The following is an 18451-nucleotide window of genomic DNA, read 5'->3' on the forward strand; positions in this document are numbered from 1 at the left end:
TGTAGCCTCCCAGACATCTCAAATGCGCAGGTGAAAGCTGCTCTCTCTAAAGCTAAAAACACAGCATCAATGGGACCAGATGGTGTCCCCGGCTGTGTGCTACACGAGCTAAATGAGGAATTAAACCCGCACATAAGGCAGCTGTTTAATCTCAGCCTTACCACAGGATACGTGCCCAAGGAGTGGCGTACGGCAACTGTGGTCCCACTCCACAAAGGCGGTGCCTCTACGGACCCTGGTAATTACCGCCCCATAAGCTTAACAAGTCTAGTCTGCAAAGCTATGGAGAGGATCATAATGGAGCTCATAAACAAAGATATAGGGGACTTGCAGACATTGGACCCGACCCAGTTTGGCTTCATCAAGGGCAGATCATGCCTTTTGAACCTGGTCGACTTCTTCGAAACAGTCACCAAGGCCATTGAGGGAAAGGCAGTCCATACAGCCTACCCTGACCTTGCAAAGGCCTTCGACACAATACCCCACTCGGGTATTGTAGAAAAACTTACCAGCTTAAATGTAAACCTATATGTCACAAGATGGGTTGCAAAAGTACAGTTTTGTACCTACCATAAATGTAGATGTTCGAAGATCCACATTGCTGCAGTCCTTACTTATGGGTAGTCCGCTGTCCTCGGTCGGCCCGAATACCAAAGTATTAGGCTGACGTCGGTCATAGGCGCCTAGTTCTGACATCAGAGCATCAGGGTATAAAGGCGCATGACCGACGTCATATCCTCAGTCTTTTCTTGCCCCAGATTTCAGAAGGCCAAACCAGAAAGGCCACAGCCAAAAACAGAATACCTCCCAAAAACATGCCCAACAACAACCATCACCTAAAGCATAGCACCATGTCAAACTACAGTGGGGAAGGAGGGAGGGTAAATTGGACTGCAGCAATGTGGATCTTCGAACATCTACATTTATGGTAGGTACAAAACTGTACTATGTTCTTCATCTCACATTGCTGCAGTCCTTACTTATGGGTAGAATCCCAAAGCAATGGAAAAGGGAGGATGGTAAAAATCATAAAGCATTAGGGGCTGCTAAAATGCCCTGTAAAATTGCAGTGGCAAATCCAGCCCTAGACTTAGAATAAAGAGGAAGGTGGTAATGTTTAGAAAAAGTATGCACTGAACTCCAAGTAGCTGCCTCCAAAATGTCTTTTGTAGCTACCCCCCTTAGAAAGGCTGTAGAAGAAGCAGTAGCCCTAGTGGAATGAGGCCTGATCCCAGCAGGAATCTCCTTACCATGATGGGAACAGAAAGAAATACAAAACCCAATCCATTTAGAAATAGTTTGTTTTGAAACAGGTTTACCCTGTGAACCCAAAGCAAAAGAAACAAACAACTGCTGAGACTGTCTGAACTCGTTGGTTCTGCTCAAATAATAACGCAACTGCCTGTGAATATCCAAAGTATGCAAAATTTTCTCCCCTTTATTTTGGGGGTTTGCATAAAAAGTAGGCAAATGAATAGTTTGGTTTAAGGCCACACTAGAAACCACTTTAGGCATAAAGGAAGGATTAGTACGCAAAGATACCCTATCCTTATGAAAAATCAGGAAAGGCTCCACTGCCATGAGGGCCTGTAATTCAGAAACCCTTCTTGCAGAGGTAATGGCCAACAAAAAAGCAGTTTTCCATGACAAATACTTTAACTCGGCAGTAGCTGCAGGCTCAAAAGGTTGTAGAGTAAGTTTTTCCAACACAAAACTGAGATCCCAAGCAGGAGTAGGAGCTCTACGTGGGGGTCTTATATTCTTTGCCCCTCTAAGAAATTGCTTAAACAAAGGATGAGAGAATAAAGGAGGGTCACAATCATAGTGAGCAGAAATGGCTGCAGCATGGACCTTTATCGAGGAGAAAGACAAACCCTTGTCCAATAACTCAGTAAGATATTGAAGAGCAACACTTTAATCAGGTTTGGAGACATCAAAGTCCATTCCTTTGCTCCAAATAAAAAATCTCCTCCATTTATCAGCGTAAACTTTCCTGGTACTAGGCCTCCTGGCCTCCAAAATAACATTCAAAACTTGTTGTGGAAGCAGAGACCCTCCAGAGTCTAAAACAGAATATGCCAGGCTGTTAGATGCAGAGACTGAATCTTGACATTGAGGAAGTGATTGTCCTCTTGTGACAAAAGGTGCGGAATCAAAGGCAGAGGCCATGGAGGTTCTCGTACTAAACTCCTCAGTAGTGGGTACCAGTGTTGTCGAGGCCAATCCGGTGCTATCAAAATCATGGTTGGCTTGTCTTGTCTGGCCTTCAAAAGTACCTTGGGAAGAAGAGGCAGAGGTGGAAAGGCATATACATGCAGATTGTTCCAACTGAATGATAGAGCGTCCACCTTCCAAGCTGTGTGATGAAACATTTTTGTGCAAATCTTTGGCAACTGGTAATTTAGTGGAGAAGCGAACAGATCTATGTCTTGAGTTCCCCATAACACTGTCAACTTTTGAAATACATGAGGATCCAATTTCCACTCGTGAGGATCCACTATTTCCCTGCTCAACACATCTGCTAAGGAGTTCTGTGCTCCTGGTAGAAACCTTGCCTGAAGATTGAGGTGTAGATTGAGAGCAGTTTCCCACAAAATCATCGCTTGCCTGCAAAGAGGGTAAGAATGCGTTCCCCCTTGCTTGTTGATGTACCACATGACAGTAGTGTTGTCTGTTTGAATCAACACCTGCCCCGGGTGAAGTAAATCTTTGAAAGCCATCAATGCAAACTGGACTGCTAACATTTCCTTCAAGTTGATATGCAAATGCTGGAGTTTGACAGGCCACGTGTTTTGCACCCATTTTCCATTGATGTGTGCTCCCCAAGCCTTGTCCGAGGCATCTGTCGTTAGAATCTGACTCGCCTCTGGCCGGGTCACAGAGAGTCCCTTGTTTAGGTGACATTCCTGAGCCCACCACAAAAACTCCTTCTGAATGCAAGGTATTATCTGAATGACAGTGTCTAGATCTTGGCAGTGTTGTGTCCATACATTTTTGAGATACCATTGAAGCTTCCTCATATGCAATTTGGCATTGGGAAGCACCAGAATACAAGATGCCATGAACCCCAAGGCTTGAAGGACTGTCCTTGCAGTCAGCCTGGACCGTAGAGACATTTGATGGAAATAAAGAGAAAGGCTTCTTTGTTTGTCCGGGGTCAAAAAAGCCATCTGGGAAGCTGTATTCAGTCTCACACCCAGAAAGCACATGTCCTGAGAGGGTACTAGACTGGATTTTTGTTTCGTTCACAGAATACCCTAGGCATCTTAACACTGCCATCACATACTGTAGATGATGAAGAACTTTGTCCTTTTCTTGTGCAATAATCAGGCAATTGTCCAAATAAGGATAAATCTGTATTCCTCTTAGTCTGAAAAAGGCTATCACTGGAGCCAGAACCTTTGTGAACACTCTGGGCGCAGTAGATAAGCCAAAGGGCAATGCAGAGAACTGATAATGTAAATTTCCAGCCAGCAGGTACCTCCTGCAACTGGGCCTGATAGGAACATGAAGGTAAGCCTCTTTGAGATCCAGAGTAACCATCCAGTGATCTTTTCCCAACAGAGGTAAAAGTTGTTGTAAAGTCAGCATCTTGAACTTTGGAATGTCCAGGTAAGTGTTGAGGATAGATAAATCCAAAATTGGTCTCCACGTGTTCCCTTTCTTTCGAACTAGAAACAGGCGAGAATAAAATCCTAGGCCCACTTCTGACAGAGGAACTGGCTGTATAGCTCCTATTTGAAGTAAAGAAATTTGTTTGTGAGCCTCTATCCTTTGCCGAGGAGGGACGTCTGGCATGCCTTTGAAAGGAGGCATGGTATGGAAATAGAACTTGTAACCTCGGTTTATAATGTCCAATACCCATTTGTCCTGGGTGACTAAATGCCAATTTTGCTTGAAAAGAGCCAACTTTCCTCCCAAAGGAGCTGCCAGGCAAGAAGAATCTGGCAGCTGAAAATGCAGGTCATTGGGCCTGTTTACGAAAGGACTGGCCCCTGCCCTCACCAGCAGATTGAGCAGGCGAACTCCATTGTCTCGGCCTGAAGGTACTCTGAGCTCTGCCCCTACCACGCCTAGATCTACCCCTAGACTGAGAATCAGAAGAAGGGTACGTCCACCCCTTAGTAGGCCAATTTCTACTAAACTTTGGAGATTGTACCTGCAAAAAATCTTACTTAGCCTCGTCTTCCATTTTCTTTAAGACTGACTCCACAGGAGGACCAAACAAAACTTCAGACTGTAAAGGGGCATCCAGAATTCTAGACTTAACATGCTCAGACAAATTCTGATCCTTAAGCCAGGCGTGCCTACGAATAACTGAACCAGAGGCAGCCACCCTAGAGGAAGCCTGTAAAGCATCAAAACCACATTGCAGAGAGTGCTTACCCACCTGTTCAGAAACATGCACTAAATCCTGCAATTCTTTACACTCTATGCCCTCTGCCAAAGCATCCACCTTAGATCTTAGCTGAGAAAGGAGGAAATTCTGATACTTCAACATATGAAACTGGCAGTTCAAAGCTCTCATTGCTAAAGTAGAAGAGGTATACACCTTCTTACCCCATCTATCCAAAGCTCTAGCTTCCTTATCCAGAGGAACCGGATTCTTAACAACAGAGGCTCTAACACCCTTACGCCCCTGACTAATAGTTTCTGGGTCCGCCCTAGGACTCTTATACAGATATTTATGAGCCTCAGGCACCCTGTAATACCTGTCCGGTTTAACTGGGGCAGGAGGCACAGAATCTGGATTAAGGGAAGCTTCCGAGAAAACATCTGAAACATCCAAAACCGGAGGTATAGCTAAGGGTCTATGCTGTGGTAAAAACAAGAACTCCCTAAGTCTCTTCCGTGAATCAGAGTAATCCTGTCCTTCCCACTTAAAATGCTCCCTCATGGAATGCAGAGTTTCTGAAAATGAAAAATCCTCTGGAGGAGAAGCAGAAGGAATGGAATCCTCTGCATCAGAATCAGAATAAGGAGGGAAATCTTGAATGTCTTCAGCAGAAGACTCTGAATCATCTGAGGCCTGCTCCAAACTTTCCAACTCTGGCTCCATCCTGGGCCTCTTATCAGGAGGGGGCACAGAACCTCTAATTAAAGTAATCAAATCCTCTGCCATTTTAAGCATGTGCTTTTAGGCACAGACCCTGAAGAACCAGAACTGACACCAGAGGAAGGCAAAACAGACCTGCCCTTAGAAGGAGCCTTAGAAACAGTAACAGAAGGCCTAACCACCTTAGGCATAGAAGGGAGAATAGTAACCTGAGAGGCCCCTTCAGCCTGACCTGCCTCCTGAGAAGCCACATCTTGTAAAATCAAAGTTTCCCCCTGGGACTCAACAGAAACTTCAGCCGGATCCACCTGTTCAGCTGTAGCTTCTGAAGATCCGGCGTCCGTAACGGACGAATCATCCTGCCTAGGCTTTAAAGATTTGTCTTTGCGCTTCTTAGTAGAAGCAGGCGTCGGAACATCCGACGGCATATTATAATTACACCTCTTGCCAAAGACTAACCTAGCGCAATCTAACCTCCGTTTTCTAGTGCGCTTATTAAACCTAGCACAAAACCGACACCCGACTACGTGCTCCGGTCCCAAACAAGGAATACAAAGCGGTGGTAATCCCTATGCGGTATCTGTTTCCCACAAGAAATACAATTATTCACTTTTTCTGACATCCGGTAAGTAACTGAGGCAAGAAAAACAAAAATATTCTAACGGGTACTTAGCCAACTTGGTATCGGTCTGAAACTCCAGCGAAAAATTTCAGAGCCGACGGCACTTGCAACGCTGCTTCTGCATCGGACCATGCGGCAAAAGACTGAGGATATGGCGCCGGTCATGCGCCTTTATACCCTGGCGCTCTGATGTCAGAACTGCGCCCATGACCGGCGCCAGCCTAATACTTTGGTATTCGGGCCGACCGAGGACAGCGGACTACCCATAAGTAAGGACTGCAGCAATGTGAGATGAAAGAACATCTGGCTTAATGACAGAACCCACAGGGTTAGAGTTGCTGGCGCTATGTCAGACTCCAAGCCGGTCACAAGTGGTGTCCCACAGGGCTCGGTCCTTGGCCCCCTATTGTTCGGCATCTACTTCTCAGAAGTACAGGCCAACATGGGAGGACTTTGGCTGACAAAGTTTGCAGACGACTGCAAACTGGGCGCCATAGTGGAAAGTGCATCGGACACGGATATCCTTCAGAAGGGACTCACGGAAACAGATAGCTGGTGCCACAGCCATGGCCTGAAGTTGAACGCCAAAAAATGTATAGTCATACCCTTCGGGAAAAACAAGGTAACCCCAAGCTACCATATAGGTGGCAATCCACTAAGCACAGAAGAGGTTATCAGGGACCTGGGGACCCAGGTTGACAGTGGCCTTTCTTTTGACACTCACGTTGCTAAAGTGGTTAGAAAGACCTTCTACATTGCCCACCTGATCATGAAGGGATTCACATCCAGATATAGTGAGGTCATTGTTCCCCTGTACTCTTCACTTATCAGACCAATGATAGAGTACAATGCCCCATTCGGGATGTATCTCACCCGACATCTGCAGCAATTGGAGAGACCCCAAAAGTTCCTCACCAAAAGGATAAAGGGACTCCAAAATCTGTCATATGCTGCCAGACTGAAGAAACTCCAGCTCTATTCAGTTGCATACCGTCTGCTCAGAGGTGACATGAGCCTGACATACAAGGCCATGTCCAACCCGGAATTAATGGACATGCTCCACCTCAAAAAATCCAAATCCACCAAAACCACTACAGCAAGCGACTTAAACCTTAGCATGGATATAAATAGGACGTGCTGGAGGGATAGATTTATCACTCAGAGACTCCCTATGCTGTGGAATAAAATCCCGATCCATGTGAGGCAGAGCACCTCGCTGGCTCTGTTCAAGAGAAATCTTGACCTGTGGATGGGAGATCGTAGGTTTATCCCGGGAATCATCTCTGTGTCACTGCTGGACAGAGGCACAACAAACTAATGGGCACAGTATTTTTTCATATAAGGGGTGGCGTAAGCCACAAAACTTTGGGCTAGGCTTATAAATGCCTTAGGGCAGATAGCCTAGTATAAACCTATGAACCTATGAGGGAGCCCAATCCACAGAACGTCATGAAACTACTACCACTCTTCAGAAGGACAGGCAAACATGTTTAAAACATCAGCAAGGATAAAGAATAAGGATTGAAAAAGAATCCAAACTATTTACTGTTATAGGACTTTCCTAAAAGATCAGGGTTTTGATTTCCATGCAAAAAACACCTCTGCCAACACTGACAATTGATATAATGTTCTCAACACACATCACTGCAAAACTGCTGCAGGTGAAACTGTTGAATAAAGCAAAAAAGGTTTTGCCATAACTTGTGCTAAAACTACTAATAATTCAATTACATTACAGAGTTAATCATTTGTCAGAAATCAGTGTCAGTAGCGCAAAAGGTAGCAAGTTCAGCTCTGTTGCAGCTGGCTGTGGGTTCTTTTTCCTAAAACAGGTAGATGAACTGCTGACACTGCACTGTAGTAGAAGGAGGGTGCTGTACTCCTGTGCATCATGCCTTGGAAGAGAAACTGAGGGGTGGGTTTGGTAATAATGGTCAAGGTCTTCACTTCACAGATGCAAACTACAGGGTTTAATTCAGACTTTGGGATACTGTCTATGATTGAGAAAGACCTTCATGGCACTTAAGTCTTGTACTTAGCTATGAACGTAATTCAGTGGATATAGCAAAGCTTAAAAAAAGTTCTTCCACCAAAAAACAAAATTCAGCTGGGACTTTTGGACAAAAAACTTCTGCTTTATCAGGGAATACTGCAAAATACTTAGTCCAACCCATAAACCATCTTTTAGTGACGCATCATCAATACTCAATTTCTCTACCCATGCTTACCACCACATTACTATATTCAGCTATGCACTACGTAAGCACAACCACAATGAGACAAAAGTTTGTTCAAAGCAAAACACATTAAAGGCATTTTAAATATGCCTGCAGAACATTTCATAGAAAATACTAGGCTTCACTCACCCTCAAGTCTTTAACCTCCTCCTGATTTTTAAGCTTTTCATAGAAGGATGTAAAGAAATCCGCTCTCTCTATATGTCTTGGTGCCACACACAACGCATCAATGTCAGCACCTAAAAAAAAAAAGTTTTAAACTCAAAACATGAGACAAGCTTGATACCAAGATAAGACATTTTCTTCACATTAGAGTACTTGCCATCTGAGATTCACATCAAGGACCCTGTCTTAAGTGCTTTTGAGCTTCTATTTGGCCAGACCAATTTCTACAGCCAAGAGTGATTTTTGAAATACAGCCAAGACTTCCGTATGTGCTAACTTCCAAGGTTAGAACAAAAATATGAATTAACAGCCTTTTGAGCTATTTGAGCTAAGCTAAAACACCAAGCATTAGTAGTAAGAAATATTTGTAAATTAAAATGCCAAACGGCAGTAAAATATATTATGATAAATTTCTTCACTTTTTCAAGTTCTTCATACCAAAACAAACCTTTAGCGATTAAAAATAGTTTCACTTAGTGGAAAAACATCAAATCTTTACTGAGTGAAACTTGCATAAATCAGCAGAAAGTGGTGTGCTTATGTAAAGAAACTAGAAATAAATCTTTGCTTTTGAAATATATATATATATATATATATAAATAAATATATATATATATATATATATATATAAATATATATAAATATATATATATATATATATAAATATATATATATATATATATATATATATATATATATATATATATATATAAACAAGATTTCTTGTTTCCTTTAGTTTACCTTTACCTAGTTTACCTTTACATGAGCACAGCACTTACCTGGCGATTTATGCAAGTTCCACCCAATAAAGATTTGTTGTTTTGCCATTAAGAAGTGAAGCTACTTTAATTGCAACAAGATTTGTTTTGGTATGAACTTCAGTGAAGAAATTTTGATAGCAACAAGATTTTTTACTACTGTTTGGCGTTTTATTTACAAATATTTCTTACTAATACTGCTTGGTGTTTTAGCTTGGTTCGAACAGCTCAAAAGGCTATTTCCTATTTTTTCCAGCTGTTTTGACCTGAACAGTTGAACCCTGCTGTCTGCTATATGATGGTTTAAGCTAACTAAACTTCAGGGTGCTCACAGTGCTTCATTTCTAACTTTTAAAGGTTAGATCTAAGCATTACTAGATGTTCTGCTCAACAAATTTGCTCTACTCCCAGCCTCTTGTTTAGGACAGGTATACGTAGAAGCCACAATCACCTGTGATATTTTCACATTTGTTGACCAGGTTGGTCCAACGCAGCCAAGTAGCCTTTTTTCAGTGCAGGGCCGGGGAGAAAAGATCCAACAGATTATACATAGTTAAGCACATGCAACAATCTTAAGCAGAAAAGAATAATCTGTAATGTAAACAAACGAATACATCAGCAATATAGAAATAATTGGTAGAAGGCATACAGTACATATCATAAATAAAGTCACTCATCGTATTTATACGCTCACATTCTCAGTGAGTAGTAGTTTGGGGAATTTCTGGTAAAACATTGCTTATGGGGGCAAACACAATGAGAGTCCATCGACTTTTCCAGTATTGTCTGGTGGCAGCCTTAAATTTTTTTAGTTGCTTATAGGTTCATAGCTTCATATTAGGCCATCTGCCCTGGGGTATTTACAAGTCTAGCCAGAGTGTGTTTGGCTTTCGCCACCCATTTTAAAATGAATTTTGCTATGCCCTTTTTCGAGGTTAGTATTCTGTGCATCTGTCTAACAGTGAGACAGAAGTGATACCCGGAGTAAATCTACGATCTCCCATCCACTCAAGATTCCTCTTGGAGAGAGTCAATGAGGGACTCTGCCTAACCTGGACTGGGACTTTATTCCAGAGTGAAGGGAGCCTCTGGGTTACGAATCTGTCCCTCCAGCATGTCCTATTTATTTCAGTGCTGAGGTTCAAGTCTCTCAAGCGCATAGCTCAATGGGATTTGGATTTTCTGAGGTGCAGCATGTCCATTAATTCCAGGTTGGACATGGCTTTATAAGTCAGGCACAGATCGCCTCTGAGCAGGCGGTATGCCACTGAGTAGAGCTGGAGTTTCTTTAACCGGGCAGCATATAGAATCTGTTTGAGCCCTTTGATCCTCTTGGTGAGGTACTTTTGGTGTCTTTCCAGTTGCTGCAGGTGTCTGGTACGGTACATCCCAAAAGGGGCATTGTACTCAATTATGGGCCTGATGAGGGATGAGTAAAGAGGCACGATGACCTCCCCTGATCTAGATGTGAATCCCTTCATGATTACGTGGGCTATATAAAATGATTTTCTAACCACTTTGGCCACATGACTGTCGAATGAGAGATTGCTATCAACTTGGGTCCCCAGGTCCCTAATTACTTAATTACTTCTTCCGTACTTAATGGATTACCATCTATGTGGTAATTTGTGGGCACTTTGTATAGTCATCCCCTTTGGCAAAAACTCTTTTTGGCGTTTAGCTCGAGGCCATGGCTCTGGCACCTGTTGTCTGTTTCTATGAGGCACTTTTGCAGGATGCTTGCCGGCTGGAGAGTCGACTATGGCGCCCAGTTTGTAGTCATCTGCAAACTTGGTCAGCCACAGTCCTTCCGTGTTGGCCTGTACTTCCGAGAAATATATACCGAACAAGAGAGGTCCCAGGACTGAGCCTTGTGGGACGCCACTTTTAACTGGTTTGGAGTCTGACATGGCTCCAGCAATTCTAACCATGTGGGTTCCGTCCTTGAGCCAGTTTGCAACGCATCTAGTGACATAGGGGTTTATATTTAAGCTGGTGAGCTTATCTATAATGCCCGAGTGGGGTATTGTATCGAAGGCTTTTGCGAGGTCCAGGTAGGCTGTGTGGACCACCTTCCCCTCGTCAATGGCCTTAGTGACTGTTTCAAAGAAATCGACCAGGTTTAAGAAGCAGGATCTGCCCTTAAAGCCGAACTGGGTAGGATCCAGTATCTGTAGGTCTCCAATATCTTTATTTATGAGGTCCATGATGATCCTTTCCATAGCTTTGCAGACCAAGCTAGTCAGGCTTATGGGGCGATAGTTTCCAGGATCCGTTGAGGCACCACCTTTGTGGAGAGGAACCACTGTTGCTGTATGCCACTCTTTGAGTACATATCCTGTAGTAAGGCTGAGACTGAACAGTAGTTTTATGTTTGGGTTTAGTTTTTCTTGGAGTTCATGTAGGACGCAGCCGGGGACACCGTCTGGTCCCATTGATGTTGTGTTTTTTGCTTTGAAGAGGGTGGCACTTACCTGAGCATCTGAGATATCAGGGGGGCAGCACTCTGCTGGGATAGATATTTGCCCTTTTGGTGGGGAAGGGGGGTGAGAAGTTTGCGCTGAACCAGTCAGCTAGGATGTTGGCAATTGTCTGTGTGTTTGGTGTATTTTTTGTCATTTTGGACCAATTCTGAGCATATCTGGGAATTCCCACCCAGGTTTCTAACATAACTAAAGAAAGCCTTGTGATTATCCTTAGTGTCCTGTGCAATTTTTCCCTCGAAGCTGGCCTTAGACGATTTTATGAGTGCCTGTAGTTTTTTGCCAAAACTGATCAGAGATGCCTTCCCTTTTTGGGATTTTGCTCTATCATGTAGTAGCTTCCTCCTTCTATTGTATAGTTTATGGCTGGGGTCCACCAGACAGGACGCCTGCCTTTGGAGGATTGGGTCTTGGTTTTGTTTGGGATTGCATGATCCATGCATTCCTGAAGGTGTTCATAGAATGAGTTTATAAAGGATTCTGCGGTCTGGGCCGTATTTTCCACAGGCCCGGGGTCTTTGAAGGATTCCACCTCGGTTTTGAGAAGTGTGAAATTTGCTTTAGAGAAGTTTTACACTGTGGTTTTCTGGGCAGTGGCTGGGGTCGGGATGTGAATATCTATTGAAATTAGTTTATGGTCTGATCTTACCAGTGAGGGATACACTTCTCGTCTGGAGCATAGAGTCCCCATGTTGGTGATCAGGTCCAGTACATTTTCCCCTCTTGTGGGAGTGGTAACAAGCTGTTCCATAGCATTTGAGTTTATAAATTCTAGGAACCTTTGGGCTAGGGTGTTGGAGCTAGAGTAATGCTCCCAATCTATGCTTGGGTAGTTGAAGTCGCCCAATATAATGGTGCTTGGAGAGACCCTCATTTTCCAGTGTTCTCAAAAAGGCAGAGTGGGGTTCCTGGGTTTGGGAAGGTGGTCTGTAGCAGGCTATAAACTGGAAGGCAGTTTTACCCACTGTTAGTTGCACATGGATAGTGTCTGATGCATCGTGCTGTGCCACCAACCTGGAGGTGTGGGTATCTTTGACGAATACTGATACTCCCCCTCCTTATGTGGTTCAGTCCAAGTCTTGGGGCCAAAAAACATGGTATGACGTATAACCTGGTAGTGCTGGGGTGCTCTCGGGAGCCTTGAACCAGGTTTCTGTTACTGCACAGAAATTGATGTTCTCCATGCTAAGGAGAGTTTCAAATACGTGCATCTTGAGGTTTAGACTTCTGGCATCGAGTAGCATTACTCAGTTTCTTATCCCTTGTGATACCTATCGAGGTGGGTTTGTCTGTTGAGCCTTGCCTAAAAAAGGCACTATGGGGGTGGCAAGAGCCTTTGCCAATATCCGAAAGTCCAGGGGTGACAGGTGCAAGCCGTCCCTAGCGAAGCATCGTGGCTCGTCGAGCATGTCATCCCAGGCTGACAGGCATTGGATCCCCTTTGATTGACACCAATACTTAAGCCAATTTTTGAAATTGATAATCTAGTCTTCATATTGTGGCATCATTCTTGGTGAGGGTAAGATGCTACTCAAGGTCAGGGTCATACCGGCCTGGGCTACATGCTCAGAGAGCTCCTCTATGTCTCTCTTCATTTAGTCCAGGGAGGTACGTCTCAGGTCATTCACACCAGCATGGACAATGACAGAGTCATATTTGTACTTGCCTTGGAGTGACCTGAGTGCTTGTGTTATGTGGCGGATCCTAGCGCCAGACAGGCAGCTCACCGTGACCTTGTTCAGCCTGGTGAGCGGGACATCAGTGTGCCTGACGAGAGAGTCACTTATTACAAGTGTATCAGGTGTGTTGTTCAGCCTTAAGGGCTGTGACTGTTCGGCACACTGGCTTTGTGAGCTATGTGTTGCACATGTTTTTTTTTGGGGTAGCGGTTGCTTGGGTGTCTGCTTTGGAGGTCTCTGTTGCTTAGGCAGATTTTTATTTAGAGCCTCCGAGTAGGTTTTGTGTGTTTATGTGTTTGGTTTGCTCTCGTGGTTGGTCTATGTGAGACTGGAATTGTAGTGAGTGTGGTTTCCTTCTCCTCCTGACTGGTTACGCCAGTACTGAGTTGAGAGAGCTTAGCCTCCAGTTTGGCTATATGGTTGCATCTCTCACATGTGTTGGAATTCGTTGGGAGGAGGAGAGGGTTGTCTGTGTACATGAGGCAGTTGTAACATTGCCTCAAGATTCCCAGATTCACCAGATGGACCGGAGAGGAGATTGACAACTGACGTTTGGCCATGCTAGAATAGTATTGGGAATTCCTTTACAATTGAAAAAAGGGCCAATGGGGAACAAGGTACTCAAGGGGAGTTTGTGAGGGTGTAGTGCTTTTAATTTTTTAGTGCTGACTTGTATAATTGCTTTAGTGAGCAAGTGCCAGGCTTTAGAGTAGGAAAAGGGTGTTTACTATGAGAACTAGATCAGTTCTAAGTGAAAAAGTGAACAGCAGACTTTGTGGAGCCGAGAATAGTTTAAACCCAATTAAGCGGCGTTGCCCGATACTGCGTTATGCGCAAAATCGCTCAAAGCCGCGCTAAAGCAGGTTTTATACAGGGGGGACTTGAGCTAGAAATTGGCCCAAAACGGCCAATAGACTACCAGATTCTTGTGCTGGGAACACTCCTCCAGGGATAGATAGGCTGCTCTAAGCTCCCCATTGCCACTGGTGAACAAAGAAGCCTCCCTTTATCCAAGAAAGGAAATGGGCAACACAGGAACTTTCCAAACGTCCAGAATACAGCAAAGCCTGTATTTGGACTACTCCAGGTCAGGAAAGACGGGAAATAAGGATTTTTTTTTCTTTCTTTCTTTTTTGCAGCAAACAGCAGGAAAATGCAATAAATATTTAACACACGCTAGCACACTTGAGTGTGTAGCCTCAACAGGTAAATGCAACAGGACAAACTTTAAAAGTGCAGGTGCAAAACAACTTTAAACAGTTTAAAACAGTTCAAGAATGCAGTGATACTTATTACACCTAATTTCAAGTGGGAAACTGTTCCAAGCTTTGGTGGGGTTATAAGCTGCATAGACTACATCCAAACTTAGTTTTTGGTTTGTAAGTTAATAGAAGGTTTGAGTGGAGCTCCGAGGAGATCTAGCAGGCGAGCAGTGGGAGATTATAGTTGAAAAAGCAGGGCAATAGGAAGGTTGGTAGAGGATGCAGTGAATGATCTGGAGCTGGTAGAGGAGGTGGAGAGGTAGTTCGAGCCAGTTTAGCTGGTTCAGTGAGAGGCAGAGATGTGACTTGCAAGTTTGCCGGGTGGCAAATCTAGTTATCTTACTGTAGGCTGAGTTTGGCAAGGAGAGTGCAGTTAAGATTAGTAAAAAATTTGAGAATTTTAAGGTAGACTGGGAAGAAGGCAAGCATGGGAGTGAGTTACCTTACCTTCCAAGGTGAGAAAATTTTTGTTGCGACATAGTCCTAGTTTGATGAGTTTTCCTGATAGCTGTTGATATGCAAGTTGAATTTAAATTGGTCATCAATAACTCCTAATAGCTTTGTATTGGATTCTCATTCCACTTCATATTACAAATGCATATCTCAGAGTTAAAGTTCCTTTTGCAAGCCAAGGATAAAATGTAAGCAATTTTGTACTCAGTTCCTGTACAAGAAGGCCATCCCTTTGATGGGTTTCAATGGCAGATTTAATTCAAATCTGGATTTTCAGGATGGTCTATAACAGTGACAGTCACCTGCTCAATTATGGTAGCTGCAACCACGAAACCAAAAATCCTCAAGAAAAAACTTCTGACTGTTGGTAAAGTGCTCAAAAAGGAAATGAACTGCTGCCTGAACTGAGTGAATTATCTCTGGCAAGACAAGCATTTGTCACCAGTATCCAGGTGGCAGCTTCTACATACTTGCCCTTTTGAATGCACCAACTGGAAACTGTGTTCAATGATGCAATGGACAGAAGTAGCTAGTAGTAGTCCCAAGAGCAAGTTAGTAACTCCCTTGTGCAGGTAGCTAGCAGCCAGTTATCCAAGCAGGGAACCACTTTGATCCTGTGCAGTCTAAAATGAAGAGAGATCACTGATATGCACTCAACACTTTGGATGGTGTGGTGACACCAAAAGGAATGGCTCTGAAAGTACAGTTGTATACACTTAACATAAATGTATATGTTAGAGTGTATTCACTGTTGCAGTTATCACATTTGGGTTAGCTGCCTGCAGGTAGCCCTCAGCCAGTCTGAATACCAGAGTCTTGGGATTTCTGTGTCGGATGCTGTCACTTCTTCCATGACGTCAGGTAGCCAGGGGTATAAAACATGCAGATGACGCCATTACATCAGTTTTTCTTGCACCAATGTCAGGTGCCCCCACAATAGGAAGCAATTGCATGGTATGGAATACCCCCAGCAAAAAGCAAATAAACATGATATAAGATATGACAAACAAAAAAGATAGGTAAAAGTAAAGAAGTCAGGGGGCTGGTGGGTGGGTAACCAAGACTGCAAAGGTGAATACACTTGAACATCTACATTTATGGTAAGTGTACACAACTGTACTATATTCTTCATGTTTCACTGTTGCAGTTATCACATTTTTGATTCCCAAAGCTAAGGAAGGGTGGAGGTAGTTAAGGAGCATTAGGGCTAACAACCAGACCCTGTATGACTGCTGTGGCAAACCTAGCTCTGGATTTTGAAAGGAAAGGCAAGTGGTAATGCTTGGTGAATGTATGTACAGAGTTCCAGGATGTCCCTGGTAAGGACTCCTCTGAGAAAAGCAGTAGAGGTAGATGCAGCACTAGTGGAATGTGTTCTTATCCCCTGTGGGGTAGATTTTCCATGGTGCTTGTAGCAGAAGTGGATGCAGTGTGCTGTCCATTTGGAAGTGGTTTGCTTTGAAATGGCCTTCCCCCCTGCCCCTGCAGCAAAGCTGACTAGCAGCTGGTCAGATTATATGAGAGGCATAGTCCTGTCCAAATAGAATCTAAGCTGCCTGTGCACGTCCAGAGAATGCAGTACCCTTTCCCCCTCATTCTGTGGATTAGGGAAAAAGTAGTCAAATGAATGGCCTGGTTTAAAGCCACACTAGACACCACCTTGGACATTAAGGATGGATTAGTCCTAAGGGAATTCCTGTCCACGTGGAAGATAATGAAGGGCTCCACTGCCATAAGGGCCTGCAGTTCAGACAATCTTCTTGTTGAGGTGATGGCTAGAAGTAAAGCAGTTTTCCAAGAGAGGAATTTCAACTCTGCTGTAGCAGCCGATTCAAAGGGGGGGATAGTACGTTTTTCCAATACAAAGTTAAGGTCCCAGGCTGGAGTGGGAGCTCTCCTGGGGTGTCAAATTTCTGGCCCCTCTAAGGAACTGTTTTACCAGAGGATGAGAGAAGAGGGGTGTTTCAGTATTATAATGAGCTAAGATGGCTGAGGTATGAATCTTAATAGAAGAGAAGGATAGGCCTTTGTGGAGCATTTCTGCCAAGTAATCTAGTATATTAGGTAAGTTGGACACCGCTGTGACCATCCCCTGAGACTGGCTCCATGAACAGTCTCTTCCACTTTTCTGAATAGGATTTCCTAGCACTAGGCCTCCTTGCCTCAAGAATGACATACAGCACCTGCTTACTGAGGGTTGCTAGAGGTGAATTCAAGAGATTAGCCCAGCCTGCAAGGTTCAGGGTTTGGAGCTGTGGGTGCAGAATCTGGCCCGCAGGCTGTGACAGCAGGGAGGGGGTGTGAGGCAGGTGCCATGGTTGTAGCACTGTCAGACAGCACAAATGACGGTACCAGTGCTGGCGTGGCCAGTCTGGTGCAATCAGGATTGTCCTTGGCTTGTCCTGTTTGATCTTTAGTAGAACCTTCGAGAGGAGAGGTAGATGGGGAAAGGCATAGACTGAGAGGCCTTTCCTGGTAAAGGACATGGCATCCACTTTCCAAGCGCGACTGTGGGGAGTTCTGGTGCAGTATTTGTTCAATTGATAGTTCTGAGGGGAGGCAAACCGGTCCACCTCTGGAGCCCCCCATCTGCTCCTCAAAAGCGTGAATATTTTGGGTTCTGGTTTCCATTTTTGTGGGTCCATAAGGTTTCTGTTTAAGAAGTTTGCCAGTGAATTTAGTTCGCCTGGCAGGAATTGAGCTTGAAGGTGCACTTAGTTGCTCAAGGCGCTGTTCCACAGAGCCATGGCTAGTCTGCAGAGTGGGTAGGAATGGGCTCCCCCCTGCTTGTTTATGTACCACATAACTGTGGTGTTGTCTGCCTTTACCAATAGTTGTCCTGGAAAAAGGAGGTATTTGAAGGCGGTCAGAGCCAACATTTCTTTTTGTTTGATATGCAAATGCATCTACTTTGGGTTCCATTTGCCATGAATCCACTGCCCTGCCATGTGAGCCCCCATGCATAGTCTGATGCATCTGTTAAGGTTTGGGAAGCAGGGGGTAAAGTGAAAGGGAGTCGCTTGTTGTGGCTGCATGCCTCTGCCCACCAAAGGAACTCTGTCCTTAGACAAAGAATGATAGGAATTATGGTTTCCAGGTCCTGAGAATGGCGACACCATAGACTTTGTAGATACCACTGAAGTTTCCTCATATGCAGTCTTGCATATGAAATTAACAGAATGCAAGAGGCCATGAACCTCAGAGCTTGCAGTATTTTCCTCGCAGATGGCTGGGTTTTTATGGCCAGTAGGTTGAAGTAGGTTGTCAAATAAATTTGTTTCTCTGGAGTGAGGAATGCCATCTGGGAAGTTGTGTTAAAGCTTGCTCCCAGGAATACAATCTGTTGGCAGGGTACCAGGTGTGATTTCTTTTGGTTGATTGTGTACCCCAGTGAGGTTAGAAGTCTCTTTACAAATTCCAGGTGCTGTGATAGCAAGTCCTGACTTTCCACCTGAATCAGATAATCGTCCAAGCATGGGTAAATCTGAATATTTCTCTGCCTGCAAAATGCAATGGCTGAAGCTAGGCACTTGAATACCCTGGGTGCAGTAGATGAGCCAAAGGGAAGTGCAGAGACCTGAAGCGTAGGCATTTCCTACAAGATTCTCTTATTGGGATGTGCAGGTAAGCTTCTTAAGTCTAGGGTTGCCATCCAGGCCTCTTTTGGCTAGCATAGGAAGAAACTGTTGGAGAGTTAGCATTTTGAATTTTGGAACCACCAGAAACAAGTGTTGAG

General features: G+C 44.2%; 1 protein-coding gene across 1 annotated transcript in view; it reads right to left on the reverse strand.

Moving 5' to 3' along the window:
* PAPOLA (poly(A) polymerase alpha) overlaps positions 1-18451 on the reverse strand; it is a 1404594-nt gene that overhangs the window by 1340920 nt on the left and 45223 nt on the right. Inside the window, exon 4 of the mRNA XM_044073612.1 lies at positions 8045-8154. Coding sequence (XP_043929547.1) covers positions 8045-8154 — 110 coding nt within the window. The remainder of the gene's footprint in view (positions 1-8044; positions 8155-18451) is intronic.

The sequence above is a fragment of the Protopterus annectens genome, chromosome 6.part0, assembly GCF_019279795.1.
Source record: "Protopterus annectens isolate FY-2018-M chromosome 6.part0, PAN1.0, whole genome shotgun sequence".
Classification (NCBI taxonomy): domain Eukaryota; kingdom Metazoa; phylum Chordata; order Ceratodontiformes; family Protopteridae; genus Protopterus; species Protopterus annectens.